Genomic DNA, 16809 nt, shown 5'->3' on the forward strand with positions numbered 1-16809 from the left:
TAGGTACTGCACTCTCCTATCCACCTTTCCCAGCTGTTACCCTTCTATCCTGTCAATCTCCGTCTCTGGTGTACAAACCGTCCCCTCCTACTACCAGTCACGTCACCTTCCCCACAATAGTGGACCCCCTATACATCCTCCTCAGGGGCCACCGGAGAATTCTGGCGGAAACGCAGGGTAGATTTTTTGTTTGATTGTTGCAATTTCACCTTAGGCCTCTTTCACACTTTAGTTTGTGTCAGTTAAAATCCGCCAAAAAAGACGGAAAGCGGATCCGTTCCTAACTGATGTGAACGGATGCCACAGGATCCGTTTTTTTGTGAAAACAGCGGATTTTGACTGATGGTCAAAAACGGAAGTGTGAAACAGGCCTTAGTATTTTTCTCAGTTTGTCAGTCATTTATATGATAAAGTGAATTATATAATTCACAACATCTCTTTCCACAACAGAAATCAGATTGCAGCTTTTTTATTAAACATGAAATGATTTGATCGGTTGCTATAGGCAAGGCTCATTATGTGTACTTAGCGCGCCCTCTGCTGGCAACAAACCGCAACTGCAGCTATATATCTGCGAGCAGACGTGGACGCGCACGCCAGACGACGTCACAGAGCACGCCTCTCACCGTCACACCTCAAGGCGCGCGCCGTACAGGTGGGTGGACATCGGACGCGCCGACACGTGAGCCTTGGCAGCCTATCAGATGACAGTGCAGGTGAGAGCCTGTGAGAGGACTGGACCCGGAGGTGGGGAAGAGGTGAGCGGCTCCGCCTGATGCTGCAGAATTCCATAATCCCCGTGACGTGTCCCTCTTCCTGCAGGTAATTGGTTTCGTCCTCAGCTCGCAGGACAGGCGCTGGGGTTATAATGAGGACTGGTCGGATATAGTGCATCATTATAGGTCAGCCCGGGGGAGGGGCGGTGTGGGCGTGTGTGACTGCCCGGCATCCTTGGTGTATGCGGCTATTCATGGGTCTGTCTGTCACTAGTGTGTGGCCCCTGTGTGCAGTGCATCTGTACCACAGCATGTATGTACTTCACCTCCGCGCGCGCGGGGTCCGCGGTAAGACGTGGTCTCCGCGCACGCAGGGTCCGCGGTAAGACGTGGCCTCCGCGCGCGCGGGGTCCGCGGTAAGACGTGGCCTCCGCGCGCGCGGGGTCCGCGGTAAGACGTGGCCTCTGCGCGCGCGGGGTCCGCGGTAAGACGTGGCCTCTGCGCGCGCGGGGTCCGCGGTAAGACGTGGCCTCTGCGCGCGCGGGGTCCGCGGTAAGACGTGGCCTCTGTGCACGCATGTTCTATCTATAGGGTCAATCTGTAAGGTTGTTTGCGATTTGGAAACACCGTCTGCTTTATTCCAGAAGCAGTACCAGTGCGCCACCCATGTACAGAGGCCTGAAGCTCAGCTGTCTGGTACTGAAGCTCAGCTCCATTTACTTGTGCAGGGTTGAGCTACGTAACTGGACACGGCCTTAGCACAAGGGTGACAGTTTAAAGAGCTTGTTCAGGACAAAACAATTGAGCAGATTTCAGCGGATCAATGAGGGTCCCAAGTGTCGGAACGCTACCCATCTCATATTGACGCATCGTACAGATACATTGGACAAGGTGTAGCTTGACAGTTCTCCCTTTTTGTGCAGCATCTGGTAGGGTGAGGCGGGGAGAGGTTGCCTGCTCTGATGATGATAGATTCATGTCTGAGGTCAGGCTGGGATGGGTGTGATCACACATCTTCCTCCAGGGCATTTTGCAATTTAGACGTTTTCTAGGATGACTGCTTTATTCTATCTTCCTTCCAAAAACAGCACCACACCTGTTTGATGGTTGTGTCTGGTATCGCAGCTCTGCTCCATGTACAGTGAATGGGGATGAGCTGTAACATTACAAACGCCTTGCGGACAGGTGTAGAGATGTTTTTTAAAAGAAAGCAGCCATGTTTTTCTAATCTTTAATTTTGCACATGGTTAAGTCTTAGGCTGGGGCTACCCGACCCCTTTGGCTGGGACTCAGGTTATGCGGCTAAGGATCGCCAGGTGTCGCTGCTACATCTGAGTGCAGTACAAGGGAATGGTGCTGTGACCGCAAGTAGCAAAATATTTGGTCTCGTTGGAAGTACCATAGGGCGACACAATCTGATCCCGTTCTCTTCTAGTGCACAGTGATGTAGCAATGACAATTGGCGATCTTTGGACACACAACCTATGTCATAGCCTATTAGTGTTATTTGGTTGTGACGTCCGCTAGGGCCGTATTCACACATTCGTGCTTCTCTGTCTGTACTTGGGACCACTATGCACGGACTGGTCGCAGGTCTCTTGTATATGAGGCCATAGAGTTCAGGGTTTAGGTCTGGAGACCGACAGCTGCTCTGTGCATTATGAGATATGGATGGGTGAATCCAAAATTTCATGCGCGTTTCATCACAGATGGGGTCCCGATTGCTGAGAAAAACTGAGGTCTGAATGAGGCCTGAAGCTCATCACTATCCACCTACTTCATTGACCTGTATTTAGATTAGGATATGCGTCCTGGTCATTGTAGTCATTGCGATGCCAGTCCTGCCACCTTTCCAGCTTTCTCGGTTAGGGTCACACACAGTGGTCATTATGAATAACACTTGTGGCCGCTAACAAGTTCTTGATGGCCGAGGCGACTGGGTGGCCCAGCTAGACAAATTTGACAGGTGATTGGGTGTCATCAAGCTTTCCCATTATGGCTGCTATTAGGGCTCCCACAGGGGCTGTCACTTTGATAGAGGAGGTGGCCCATAGGCAACCACCCCACTTACCTCTTGTGCCAGTTTTGATAAACGTCCCCAGCTCTGTTAGCTGCGGCCATCTGTACCACTGGGCGCAGGGCATAATATTCTTGGTGACTCACAATTGCAGGAAGTCTTGTGTCACCTCACATCTGTGTTATTGCTGTATGCGGAAATTGCCGCTGGTGTCCTCTAATGCTCCACAGATGCCATTGCTGCTTCTCGAGCCGGTCACACATCGTATGGTGCAGGGGACAAGTGTTCAAGGCCCCATACACATTAGACATAATGTTGGCAGATATCGGTGGACTCATCTGACAGTTTACCCCATTAGGTGATGTCGCGGGAGATAATAATCCAGCTTGTCCGATTTCAGGCCGCCAATCCTTTTGTACTTTGAGAGATAAGCCCGAGTAGTCTTACAGCAGCTGCCTCGTAGGGAGCACAGGAGCGCTCCTTTTGTATGGTACGGTACGGTGAGATAACTTTCGGCTGAACCATTGTTTGGCTGACCGTTATATATTGTGTATGGGTCCCCTTAAGCTGTCTTCACTTGTTGCAGCCTTGTCGTGTTTTCCTAACAGGAGTTTTAAATCACGCAGATCCAGCCATCGCAATTTATTCGCAGATAATCAAATTTTAATTTTAGTAACTTGTCCTGAATTACAAACAGGGATCACCATCAGCGGAGGGCGATTACGTGCTACAGCTCTTATGCTTGTGTACGCATTAGGATATTCCAGGGTGTAACAAAAAGACATCCAGCCTGGTAACAGTGCATTTAAAACTTTCCAAACAGCTGATAGCCATTATTCTGCACATATAGGAGTAGGCAATGTTGGTTGTCACCCATCACAACAGATATAACTAGGAGACTTGTCTGTAAAGAACTGCCCAGTAATGGTCAAGATCTAATCCCAGTTTAATCTTTAACATCCCTGCTGGTGATTACTAATATCCAACCAAACAGAAACCATCCAGGGACTCTTGGCATCGAATAAATTAGTCAAGGACAAAATTGTGTACCCAGCAGACTGTGGCCTGCAGCCAAATGATCCAGACTATTGATAGCTGCTTATTTTCTGATGCCATCATGTGCCAGTTGCAGAATTTGCACCAGAAGTGCAGTCTTAGGGTACCGTTACACTTAGCGATGCACCAGCGATCCCGACAACGATATGGATCACTGGTGCATCGCTAAGTGGTCGCTAGTGAGCTGCCACACAGGCAGATCTCATCAGTGACATAGCAGGGGTCGGGGGTCGCTACTTACCTGTCAGACGCGGCGGTCCTGACGTCCTCCCGCCCGAGTCGCTCGTCGACGCCACAGGAAGCGCCCGACGAGAAATGGTCCAGGACGTTCTCGGCCGACCAGCGATGAGCAGCGGAGGAGCCGGTCGGAGGTATCAGACATAGCGATATCGCTAGCAATATCGCTGCTATGTCACAAAATCGGTGACGTTACAGCGATATTGCTAGCGATATCGCTATGTGTAACGGGCCCCTTTGTGGATGAGGTTCTTGGGTCTGCACCTGACTGTCCTCCAACAAGGTGCAGTTATTGACCTATTTCGTTGCCTCTTCTTGGTGTCAGGTATGTCTGGTTGCTCTTTGTCAGCCTTCACAGAAATATGTCCAGGTTGTGTAGTTGTCTCATGTCTATGACCAGTATACGGCTGCTGGCAGTGGCTTTAGGCAAATCTCAACGAGTTAAAGGAAAATCTTGCACATGGTTGGTTGGCCATACACCATAAGGCCAGAGTCACACTTGCGAAAATCTCGCACGAGTTTCTCGCCTAAATACCCGGCACTGCCACCGATACTCGGGACCGAAGTATGCGGCTGCATGTATTTCTAAGCAACTAAGCGCTCCGGTCCCGAGTGCTGGTGGCAGTGCCAGGTATTGAGACGCGAGACTCGTGCGAGTTTCTCGCAAGTGTGACCCCGGCCTGAGTCTAAAAAGCTGGTGAGAGATGTGTCCACCTTTGGCTCCATATTTACTGTCCCACAAATCTACAAGCCAAGCCTAGAAGTGTTTTTCTTGGTGGTCAACGCTTTTTATATGCACAGTTTAGCACTGTGAATCCTCTACAAAAAAAACACCTTTTTTTTTTTAGAAGACCACCCTCTTGTCCAGACCAGATTTCCTGAGACAGGTTACTTGTGCATATTGGTCCTCTTCTGTGAGAAGACCAGCCCCGTTTGTGGAAGAACCACTGTTTTATGCAATCATGACTGGCTATCTCAAATTTTCACTGTATTTGGTGCCACACGAGGAGTGAAAGATTGGGTCCTATCTATTGGGTGGTTTGATGATGTAGTATGGAAGTTAGATTATAGAATTTGCAGAAAATGACCAAGTTCTTCTCATTCACAGCTGCCGCGTCTTCAATGGCACAAGACAATGAGACTTCGGTAGGAAGTTCTTCTGTGTCCTCTTCCCTGGAAGTAGACTCCACGCTTCACGAGGGCTACATCTGTACATTGACCCCGGAGCTGATCCTTAAGGCTAGGGAAGAATTGCAGGAGAAGCCAGAATGGAGGTTACGTGACGTGCAAGCTCTGAGGGATATGATTTGGAAGGACTACCCCAACCTAAAGACACGAGTCGATGACGCATTCCTGCTCCGCTTCCTAAGGGCTCGCAAGTTTGACTATGACCGAGCTCTACAGCTCTTGGTCAATTATTACAGTTGCCGTAAAGGGTGGCCAGAAGTCTTTACCAACCTGAGACCTTCCGCAGTGAAACCTGTGCTGGACTCTGGATTCTTGACTGTTCTACCTCACACAGATACAGAAGGAAGACGTATTGTCTGTATTCGCCCCGGTATGATTAAACTTCTTTCTGTGGGTAGAATCTCAAAACAGAATGTGGTTGGAGTTTATGGGATCCATTTTTTTTACATCTGTTTCTCAAAGTCCTTTGTTCACCAAAGACTTCAAAAATAAGTGGCCCTGTGCTACCCATTGCACCCCAGAGAAATCAATTACCACTGCCACATAATGGCAGCAAAGCTTACCCTTCTGGTCTGTGGACAAAAAAAATATATGTAAAAGGCACACATGAATTTAGGCAGAAATCTGTTTAGGCGGGGGACACAATTGGATGTGTACTGTTAAGGGGTGGGGGACGCAAGGGGAGGTCAAGGTATCTGGGGACCTGCTGAAGATGCCCATGGCTGCCATCTTTATCCTCCTGTGAGATCCAGCCTGTGGAGTATAAGGGAACTTTATTTAAAGAGAGCGCAAAAAATGAAGATTTGCCCGGTAGTGAAAGGGTTAAATAGAGAGGGAGCGGCAGTGGGGGAGACACCCGATTGGTTGGGAGACAGAACCGTGCTCACCCCGGCAGCCATACTGAGGATTGACTTGTCATGTTGGTTACATTGCTGCTTCTCTCCATAAGGTCAGTGGAATCCCCGAACTTTCCCAATTACCGAAAACCTACGTGCCATTTACCTTTCGCTGGAAAAACTGATAGAGGCCGAGGAAACACAAGTGAATGGCATTGTGATCTTGGCGGACTACGAGGGCGTGGGATTGTCCCAAGCGTCTCATTTTGGCCCATTTATTGCCAAGAAGATCATCGGAATTCTTCAGGTAAGAGACATGATTTTTTTTTTTTTTTTTTTTTTTTATAAAGGGAACCTGACAAAGTGATGTTTCATTTACATAAATCTTGTACAGATGCTCTAATAACACTAAACTAGGGGGTGCTATTATGTATAGACCCCTGCCCTCTGCGACCCCCAGAGCTTAGGTACTTAGTGGCCTTCAGAACTGACTGTACAGATGCTGTAATGATCATGTGGAAGTTAAATGGTCTTATTTAGAGAAGCCTGTTTCTTTAAGAGCTGCCGCTAATACTTCCTATTGTTATGTGCCTGTCATAGGACGGATTTCCAATACGGATAAAGGCCGTCAACATCATCAATGAACCCCGGATCTTCAAGGGCATTTATGCCATACTGAGGCCATTTCTGAAAGAGAAGATAGTGAAGCGGGTAAGTGCAGCATTCTGCAGGCGGCCACTAGTCACTACCCTCTCTAGTTGTGCATGCCCAGAATGCAGGGATTTGTAGTACTACATGGACTGTCATAGTATTTGAGGTTTTGACTCTTCCTGTCCTCAGAACAGGGTATTCAGAACTCCAGAAGTGACACTTTCACTCTAGTAGCAGTATGTGTCCTGTACTCCCCTAGCGGTCACGGCAGGCTGCCCAAACTTGTCTGTGACAGAATAAAGGGAGTAAAAATCTGGTTGCCAGTCCCGATTTTCTGTCCAAATAGTGATTTAAGTTTTGTCCTTCCCTAGCTTAAGGTGACAATAAACCTAGAATTAAGGGGGTTGTGCAACCCGTTTTTTAAATGGAGTCTCCCTTGTAAAATAAAAAATAACATACTCGCCACCCATCTGTGTGCATTTTACCATTCGAGTCCTGCAGCCAATCAGGGGCCGCTATTGGGCCATGGAACTCGTCATTCTCAGACTGCTGTCCAACAAGCCCAAGCAAAAGTGCGTTGGCTGCAGGGTCACTTGGCAAACTTTGTTGAATTCAAAGGAACAATTTAGTTTCTCTTTTCCCCCCTATAGATATTCCTGCACGGGTCAGACCTGAACTCCCTCCACAGCAATGTCCCCAAGGCCATCTTGCCGGAAGAATATGGAGGCACGGCCGGGAAGCTGGATATTTCCACGTGGAGCCAGACCCTCTTGGCAGCTGAAAACGACTTTGTACAAGACTTTCACCAGGTCGACCTTGCCCGAGACGGCTCCCTCCAAGGGTTTGTAATGAACGATGGCGAATCAGACTACCTACAATGTGAAGAGTCTGCACGCGGGGTTAAATCCCAGCTCTACTGTTACTGAATAGTATTCTTGGGTCATCCATTGCGTGGTAGACCAGTGGCGGAGATCCCAGGCCGAGCATCCGAATAAATGTCCACTAGGTGCCCTGTTTTATATTGTCGCTTTTAATTTTCCTCTTAACCCCGTGTTTTCATTCCTATGGTTCTTAAGTGTAATAATTAACTGTATCATTGCCAACTGCTATTCATTCATTTTGAAATGTTACCCTTTTTTTAAAAATTTTTTATAAAGTCTGTAATTTATTTTATTGCTTATAACAATAAGAGTTCTTGGTTGCATTATTACAACCCCCATCATGCCCCGATGTGACCCGTTCCTGCATGAAGACCTCTACTTATTGCAGGAAAAGTCAATCTAGAACATGATAGGGGCCTTAAAATGTGGTGCGATAGTGGAGTGCAGTAAGAGGTGGTATGTTGGGGGCCAACTTATCCCTTGTCTAGGCTTCAGGCTGTGTTGTGGGCTACCAAAAATTGGGTGGACAGAATATAAGCTGAGCTGCAGTACCTAAGAACGGCCACTACACAATGCATGGAGCTGTAGGGTTCAAGCTGCTTTGGGACCTGCCAACAGCTGATCAGTTGGGGGGCCGGGTATTGGACCCCCCCCCAAAAAAAAAAAAAAAATTAGGTCGAGTATCAATCTCAAAGAAATGTCATGAATCCTTTTTTTAAAGGGGTGGTCTTGAATGGACGGCAGCGTTAATACTCACGGCATCCATAATGTGCAGCATGTAAGCCCCTCCAGTGTTCAGTGCTGTGTTGGGTGAGGTTCTTGCCATTATATTGTGCATATATGAGGATATGATCATAATAAAGTCAACCGCTGTAATAATCATGTTGAAAAGGCTTTATATGAGCACAGAACAAATAAAATACTGCTCTTACAAGCAGAGAATATATGGCATTATGAGGGATATACGGCTCAATATGTGTTAACTCGCCAAGCCGAAAGTGCCCTCTAGTGGTGAATTCAGGCGGCTAGAGTTATAGCAATTAAAGGGGTGGTCTGAGCTGAAATGAAAAGTCTGAAGTTACTCTGTTAAGGTATGTGCTGCAAATCCTGATATGTTAGCTGGGAAAATGCTGCATAAAATTGTATTTTTTTCACAACTTTTAGCAATTGTGAAGTCTTCTGCAAGAATTGACGGCTCCAAATCTGCAAGGAAAAAATAAGCCGGGGTGTGCAAGAGACTTGAGAAATCTCATTCACTTTGAAAGTTATACGAAAAAAAAAAAAACGCAATGTGTACACACGGCCGTACTGCATGGTGACAGTGTGCATGCCATCACTATTGCACATGTGGGTGGGCGGTCACGTGTCCGTCCATACGTACATGATTTGCATACTTGCGGTCACGTGCGACCAGACCCGTCTGGCTTCACATAAAATGACTGCAGGCTTCATTGCAGCTTACACAACCCCTTTAAATCTATAGCTGTGTGCAGGAACGCGGGGGACTTGGAGCTTCTGACCATTAGTCTTGTGGATCCCAGTAATAAATGTACCATTTGAGGTCCATGTTATGTGAGGATCGATGTGGCACACGAGAGCCCAATATGTTCCTGTATCCAGTGTTACAGGTTTCATCAGTTTCCATATCTGTAATGGGGAAAGGCTCAGTTTCTGATTTTGTGCCATATTTTGCATTACATCTGAATATTGCGTGTTATGTAACTTTGTGCTATGGCCCGTGTGTCTATACTGGGGCTGATGCTTTGGGTGCTTTTAGGTCTATACTTGGTAGGTCAACAAATCTGGTATTTTGTTGCTAAACAGGTAATTTATCATCCTAGTCACCATATACTAATCTGGGCGTGCGTTCCTTAAAATGGAACCTGTCGTGAGGATTTTATACCGCTAACAAATGGTACGTATGTACAGATTCTTTCATGCCGATTCAATCCATACATTGATTGTAGAAATTCATTTAGCAGTTTGAGAATGCGAGGGAATTGTCTGAAAATGAGCTGCAAGTTCTTCAGGGTTGAGCATTGCTCTTGCAGCACTCCTGCCCTCCCTCCCTATTCCCCACCACTTGTGTCTGACTGACAAGTCACTCTTGTTTCAGTGACCTCCATTCTCTACCAAGAAACTGATTTCTATAATCAAAGAAAGGATTTAATCAGCATGAAAAGCCCCTGTACCTACAGTGGCATGTAAAAGTTTGGGCACCTCTGCTCAAAATTACTGTTGTTGTGATCAGTTAAGCAAGTTGAAGATGAAATGATCTCTAAAGTTAAAGATGGCACATTTCCTTTTGCAGTTTAAGCAGAAAATATATAGATTTTCATCTTTTACATTTTAAAAATTACAAAAAGGAAAAAAAGGCGATGCAAAAATTTGGGCACCCTGCATGGTTAGAACCTAGTGGTGCTCCCTTTTGAAAGTATCAGTTCTTGAAAACACTCTCTTGTAGCTAGACAAATATTTAAATTGTTTGAGGGATTTTCAACCATTCTTCCTTGGAAAATTCTTCCAGATCTGTGAGATTCCAGGGTCATCTTGCATGCACTGCTATTTTGACCTCTAGCCACAGATTTTCAATGATGTTCAGATCAGGGGACTGTGAGGGCCATTATAAAACCTTCAGCTTGCACCTTTTGAGGTAGTCTATTGTGGATTTTGATGTGTTTAGGATCATTATCCATTTGTAGAAGCCATCCTCTTTTCAACTTCAGCTTTTTTACAGATGGTCTTATGTTTGCATCAATAATTAGTTGAAATTTCATTGAATCCATTCTTTCCTCTACCCGTGAAATGTTTCCTGTGCCATTGGCTAGAATACAACCCTAAAGCATGATTGATAGACCCCCCCATGCTTAATGGTTGGCAAGATGTTCTTTTCCTGAAATTCTGTGCCCTTTTTCCTACACATATACCTTTTGATCATTGTTGTCAAAGAGTTCTAATTTAACCTCATCAGTCCACATGCCTTGTTTTCAAAATGCAACAGACTTGTTTAGATGTTCTTTTGCATACTTCTGATGCTGAATTTTATGGTGAAGATGCAGAAGAGGTTTTCTTCTGACAACTTGCATGAAGACCATATTTGTGCAGGTGTCTCTGAACAGTAGAACAATGTACCACATTGCCAGAGACTGCTAAATCTTACTGAAGGCCTTTTGCAGTCAAGTGGGGGTTTTGATTAGAGTTGAGCGAATTTGTTTGGGTCCCCGCTTATTCGGCAAGCTTATAACGCTTACCGAATAAACTACAGTGGGAACCCGGATGCATGGAGCTCGCCAGCTGATCGGCGTCGCAGCTGCATGTGTTGTGGCTGTGTCAGTCACACCACATGCATGGAGAGCCTGTGTTGGGCTTTCCATGCAGCTGCGGCGCCGATCAGCCGTTACACTCAATGTATCCTGGTTCCCACTGTAACTTCTTTGGTAAGCGCTATAGCTTGCCGAATAAGCGGGGACCCGAACAAATTGGCTCAACTCTAGTTCTGATTTGACTCTCCAGCAGTCCCACAAGCGGCTCTCACTGAAATTTTGCTTGGTTTTACAGACCTTATCGTGACCTCCACTGTTCCTGTTAACGGCCGTTTCTTAAAGGGAATCTGTCACCACTTTTATGGCATGGCAGCTAAAAATATCGCCTTATTAAGCATCTGCTATGCCTTCCCTACATCATTATAGAACCCCCTGACTCCCTTTGTATACTTACAAAAACATGTTTTAATGTGTCCCGCGCTGTATGGTATTCTCAGTCCGGTCCGATGGGCATGGTTTCGGGTCTCTACATCATGCCCATCTGCTGTTGGTTGCCATCCTACTTCGTCCGATAACGCCTCTTGCCCCGTGCTACATCTCGCGTCGGTTGAAAAATATAGCCTTTGTGCGCCTGCGCAATACGCTTTGCCCAACTGCGTGCAAAGCCGAAAAACATATGTGCGCATGCGCTGGGAAACGTAGCTCCGGTCCATGAGTATACAAAGGAAATGTCATCTTTAACTTTAGTCTTTTTAGAGATCATTTCATCAATTTGCTTAAGGCTATGTGCACACGTTGCGGATTTTGATGCGGATCCGCATCGGTTTTTTTAAATGCGTACATAAAAATTCTCTCTTTCTCTCCCCTCTCGAAGCACAAAATACACAGATCCAATGCCATCTTACAAATCTGCACACCAAAGACGCATTACAATCCGCATCAATTCTGCATGCGTTTTCCCCTGCGGTTTCAGCCAAGAAATGCGGATTTTGTGCAGAAAATTCCGCACAGTAATCTGCAACGTGTGCTCATACCCTAACTGTTCACAATAACAGTAAATTTAAGCAGAAGTGTCCAAACTTTTACATGCCATTAGTTTAAAATTCTCATGACCAGTTCCCTTAAGATGGCATGGGCTGCAATGGCAACAACACCGCATTGTGAACAAATTGTCTAAAACGAGTCACCATTGCTTTAATGCTATCCTATCGTTACGTAAAAATGTTATTTATTTGCTTCCCTGAAACTGCAGTTGCATCCCCTTCCTTTCCACTTTTTTTTTTAACTATATATCCTGACAATAGGCGTGCTTTTAATCTTACGGTTCCTCAATCTACAGGGTGGTCATTGATATAGATACACCTAAATAAAATGGGACTGGTTGGTGATATCAACTTCCGGTTTGTGGCACATTAGTATATGGGAGGGGGAAACGTTTAAAGATGGGTGGTGACCATAGTGGCCATTTTGAAGTCGGCCATTTTGGATACAACTTTATAAATGGCCCACCCTGTAGTTTTATGTAATTGGGTGACGGAGCTATTGAAACATCCCACAAGTTTTCATTTGGTGTTGGGTAAATATAGTCATGTCTATCTGTGCTCTAGGTTTCAGCTGTGGTCTTAGGAAGGTATGTAGACAGCAGAGAAATGTGGCATCCAGCCTTTGGAAACTACAATTCTCACCAGGTCCTGACGGAAATGGGCATCAAGTGATGGCCATCACGGGTTCTAGTAGTGCCGCAGGCTGGAGTCTACAGATCTGGATGGAAATGAATAGTTCTATTTTGCTCAGTGTATAGGAATATTTTTCTACAATGCACTTTGTCCATCACAGGGGCTGGAATGTGACCATGATCCTGATTTAAACCCCTTGTCACGTGTCTCCTGGTGAGGAACGTGACCTGGTTTCAGTGATCTTCTTTGGTAATCTGTGTGTTATAGCATGCTGCAATTTTGACATCATTGCTTTTACCATCAGCTTTGGGGAACATTCACATGATTTAGATTTTTTTTTTTTTTTTGCCAAAGCAGTCCGTGGGCTTGATGGTCTGAACTAATGGCATCAGATTATATAAAATCTCTGTAAATAACAAAAACTTGTTGTCCAAAACTTTTTAAAAAGAGACTCAAGACAGAATCACGGTTCAAACGAAGTCCCACTGCTCTGTGCTTCATGGTGGAGCCAAACGTTTCTATACACCCCCCCATTTGATTGACTGCTCTGGCTTCATAGAACCAGAGAAGGGCAGTGATAGTGAAAACAGGTGGGAAAGTATACATAAATGATTGGCCCTGCTGTAAAGCACCAAGCACCTGCACTTTGTTTGAACAGTCATTCCGTGTTGACAACCCCTTTAGGCTGTGTGCCCACGTTGCGTTTTTTTCAGCAGCAGAAAAGCTTAAAAAATGCTAACAAAATGTATCCCATGCAGTCCTATGGGATTCCACAGTTGCTGTGCCAATGCGGCAGATTTTTCCGCTGCGGAATCGCATAGTCAAAAAATCCGCAGCATGTCTATTAATTTTGCGGAATCGCTGCGATTCCGTCGCCATAGGATTGCATTGAAACGCTCACTTTACACATGTGGCTATGTCCACCATGCATAAAGTGATTGCTTCATGTGCGGATGGTACCCAGGGTCTGGTGGAGAGGAGACTTTCCTCCATGCCCTGGGTACCATATTCCTCTAAAAGATAGAAATAAAATAGGGATATACTTTACCCTCTGTCTGCCCCCGGAGTCCTCAGCGGCGCTGCCGGAAAGTTCCGTTCCCAGGCGTACTTTGCAAGAATGACCTCTGATGACGTAGCGGTCGCGCAACAGTGACATCACAGAGGTTATTCTCGCAAAGCACGCCTGGGAATGGAACTTGCCGGCAGCGCCGTTGAGGACTGGGATCGCCGCTGAGGAGATCAGGAGCCGCCAGGAGGTGAGTGTATATTTTTTTTTTACATTCTATCTTTTACTATTGATGCTGCATAGGCAGCATCAATAGTAAAAAGTTGGTCACACTTGTCAAGCACTATGTTTGACGAGTGTGACCAACCTGTCAATCAGTTTTCCAAGCCATGCTTCAAATCACTTGGAAAAGTGCTAGCATTCTGTAAGCTAAAAACGCATAACGCTTGTGTTTTGCGAGAAAACGCATGCGAATTCTGCATGCGTTTTACCAGCAGCGGGGAATTGTGGAAATGCTGTGGAATTTCTGCAACGTGGGCACATAGCCTTAGAGTATAGAAATGCCAGTAGGATTCTACCATAAAGAGAATCAGTTACCAGGTTTTTGCAATGTAATGGGAATGCAGCTCGATGTAGTGGCTGGAATCCAGATTCTGGTGATGTCACTTACTGAATTACTTGCTGTGGTTTTGATTTTCTCTGCTGGAGATCTAGCAGAGCTCTGTAACCCTGCCCTCACTACTGATTGGCAGCTGTGTACAGTGGCAGAACTGTCAGTGGTGGGGTTACACATGAGGACTATATGCCATAATACACCATTTTTTATTGAAACTAAGTAAGCAGCCTAGTAAGTGACAAAGGAATTGGTCTCAGCATCTACATCACGCTGCTCTCAGATTTCATAGCCAAAAAATAAAATAAAAACACTGATAGTATAAACAGTCACACAGATGAAAAATCTGAGCCAGCACTATTTAGTCTTTTTTCCTTGTATTACAAATACATTTTGGTAATCAATCCATGCAGCCTTCAGTGCATTCATTCTTCTATCTGGTTTATCCATTACCATTTTATAAATGGAGGTGCAATTTGCTTTCAAGTGTTACTTTGTATGCATGGGTCAATAAATCTGTATATATAGATCGTGTCCCATTCTTCATTTGTACTGGTATGTCTTTTTTGGGGGGGGAGAATCAATTTCCAGCACTTTCACTTTTTTATTTTTTCAGCTCAATAAGTTATTAGGGGCAGTTGTCTGATCTTGATACAACTATAATTTGCTCTGGCTCATTTTTCCAGTTAGACATTTAGAGAAATTTTATTTTGATTCTTCAGTGTCCAAACACCAGTACCACTGTAGATCCTGAGAAAGGGCCCCCCACCCCAGTATGCTACTGAGAAATCTAATCCTCTACAGTGGGTACGGAAATTATTCAGACCCCTTTACATTTTTCTTTTTTTTTTATCAAATAGATTTTTATTAATAAGAATTCAAAATACAGAATATACAGTAAATCTTCCACAAACAATAGATTTACAAATTGAACAACCCTATCCCCCCCCCCCCATGTAGACAGCTTATATAACTCTTTTCTCCATAAGATTTCTCTTACACCGTAATTTACCATTAGTCATCCTCTTTACCCATATTGTCAATCAAACCATAATAAACAGAAATGTTCCTATGTCCGGGTATTAATGGTCTATCCACAACACCAGCATTGTAAAATATAGCACATTCCCATCAGTTAACTGTACCGTATTGTAAGCAGGGATTCCACAACCTCTCATAGGTTTTAGAATTGCCTCTTTTAGCATATATCCTTTCCTCCAGCTGGATGATACAAGACACCTGTTTCACAAACTCTCCCCCAGAAGGTGGTTCTTTCCTGATCCAGTTCCTCGCAATCAGCTTCCTTGCTACATATAGTAGTCTGGCTATAGCAAGCTTTGCAATAATTAACTATTTCAATTTCCTCCACATATCCCAGTATGCAGACCAGTGGGTTTTTGGGTATAACACTTCCGTAAGCCCCTTCTATTCTGTCAATGACATTAAACCAGAACGCAGATAGCCTGGGACAAGTCCACATCATATGAAGGATTCCGGCATTAGACCCCCCACATATTGGACAGTCAGAGTTGTCCCTCAGCCCCATTTTAAACATCAGAAGGGGGGGTACGGTACACACGATGGATCACATAAAGATGGGACAACCTAGCTGGTTCACTCATAGTGAGTTTGGGGACATATTCTAGGACCCTTTCCCATACCTCGTCAGTCATCTCCCCAATCTCTCCCTCCCATTTGGATCTTGCTGTAAATGGGAACCCCATTAAATGTGTATGCAATATATCTTTGTAGGTGTTAGAAATTACCCCTTTCGTAAGTCCAGCACCACCACATATATAGTCCAACACTATGTCAGATTGTATCTGCAGGTTTCTGGAAAGTTTTTGAGCCGTAATGGCATGCCGTAGCTAACAATAGTGGTACCATTCAGAATCCGGTAACTGAAACTCACTCTGTAATTGCACAAACGGTCTCAGCTCCCCGTTACCCATAATTTGAGACATTAATGTCAGCCCCCTACGATTCCAGCATTCCAGTCTCCCAAGTTTCCGAATCTCTGGGAGGTTATTATTATCCCATATAACTGTGAATCTAGTCAACCCGGTCACCCCTCTCACACTCTTTAGTCTGTTCCACAGGTCTTGTAAGAGTCGCAGAGAGGGACACCCATCTCCCATTACACCCATCTTCCCATTCTCTAGGCCAAGTATCAACGGGCTTCTATTTAGTACGTATTCCAGCACTCCTCTGATGACGCCTGCCTTCTCTTGATTAGACCACCCTCTGAGATGTTGACTTTAGGCAGCTAAAAAATACAGTTCCGGATTTGGTAGTGCCAGTCCCCCCTCATCCTTTGGTCTTTGCAAGGTTTTTAGCCTTATTCTAGGTTGTTTCTTACCCCATACCAAGGCCCTAAACAGTGAATTCACCACTCCGAACCTTTTCTGCGGTATCCAGATTGGGGAGTTGTGTAATATATATAAAAGCTTGGGCATTAAAACCATTTTAAGTAGATTAATCCTTCCCACCACCGACAAGTGTAATTTGTTCCAAGTGTCCACCTTAGTTCTTAGAATTGCCATAAGGGGTACTAGATTAGTATTAAGGTACTCAGTCACCGGTAGGGAAACCTGTATCCCCAAATATTTAAACATTTCCACACATTGTAGTTTATTGGCCCCTGTCTTCCTGAGTTCATACCACCTCCT

General features: G+C 45.2%; 1 protein-coding gene across 4 annotated transcripts; it reads left to right on the top strand.

Moving 5' to 3' along the window:
• The first annotated feature begins 617 nt into the window (after nt 1-617).
• TTPAL (alpha tocopherol transfer protein like) lies at nt 618-14667 on the top strand. 4 transcript variants are annotated; one of them, XM_073582428.1, is made up of 5 exons: nt 618-758; nt 5135-5584; nt 6164-6357; nt 6651-6761; nt 7352-14667. In XM_073582428.1, exons 2-5 carry the CDS (start codon nt 5149-5151, stop codon nt 7625-7627), a joined length of 1017 nt encoding a protein of 338 aa, XP_073438529.1. In that variant the 5' UTR covers nt 618-758; nt 5135-5148; the 3' UTR covers nt 7628-14667. The 4 variants fall into 4 exon arrangements, with proteins under 4 accessions (XP_073438529.1, XP_073438528.1, XP_073438526.1 ...); XM_073582427.1 differs by having other exon boundaries at nt 662-902; XM_073582425.1 differs by having other exon boundaries at nt 662-822.
• The last annotated feature ends 2142 nt before the right edge of the window (nt 14668-16809 follow it).

The sequence above is a fragment of the Dendrobates tinctorius genome, unplaced genomic scaffold (assembly GCF_039654945.1).
Source record: "Dendrobates tinctorius isolate UK_male_01 unplaced genomic scaffold, ASM3965494v1 ptg000071l, whole genome shotgun sequence".
NCBI classification, from domain to species: Eukaryota; Metazoa; Chordata; class Amphibia; order Anura; family Dendrobatidae; genus Dendrobates; species Dendrobates tinctorius.

Coding starts and splice junctions, on each gene's coding strand:
- TTPAL (XM_073582424.1), top strand. Junction 5,585..6,163: donor TATTGTCTGTATTCGCCCCG/GTATGATTAAAC, acceptor TCTCTCCATAAG/GTCAGTGGAATCCCCGAACT. Junction 6,358..6,650: donor AGATCATCGGAATTCTTCAG/GTAAGAGACATG, acceptor TGCCTGTCATAG/GACGGATTTCCAATACGGAT.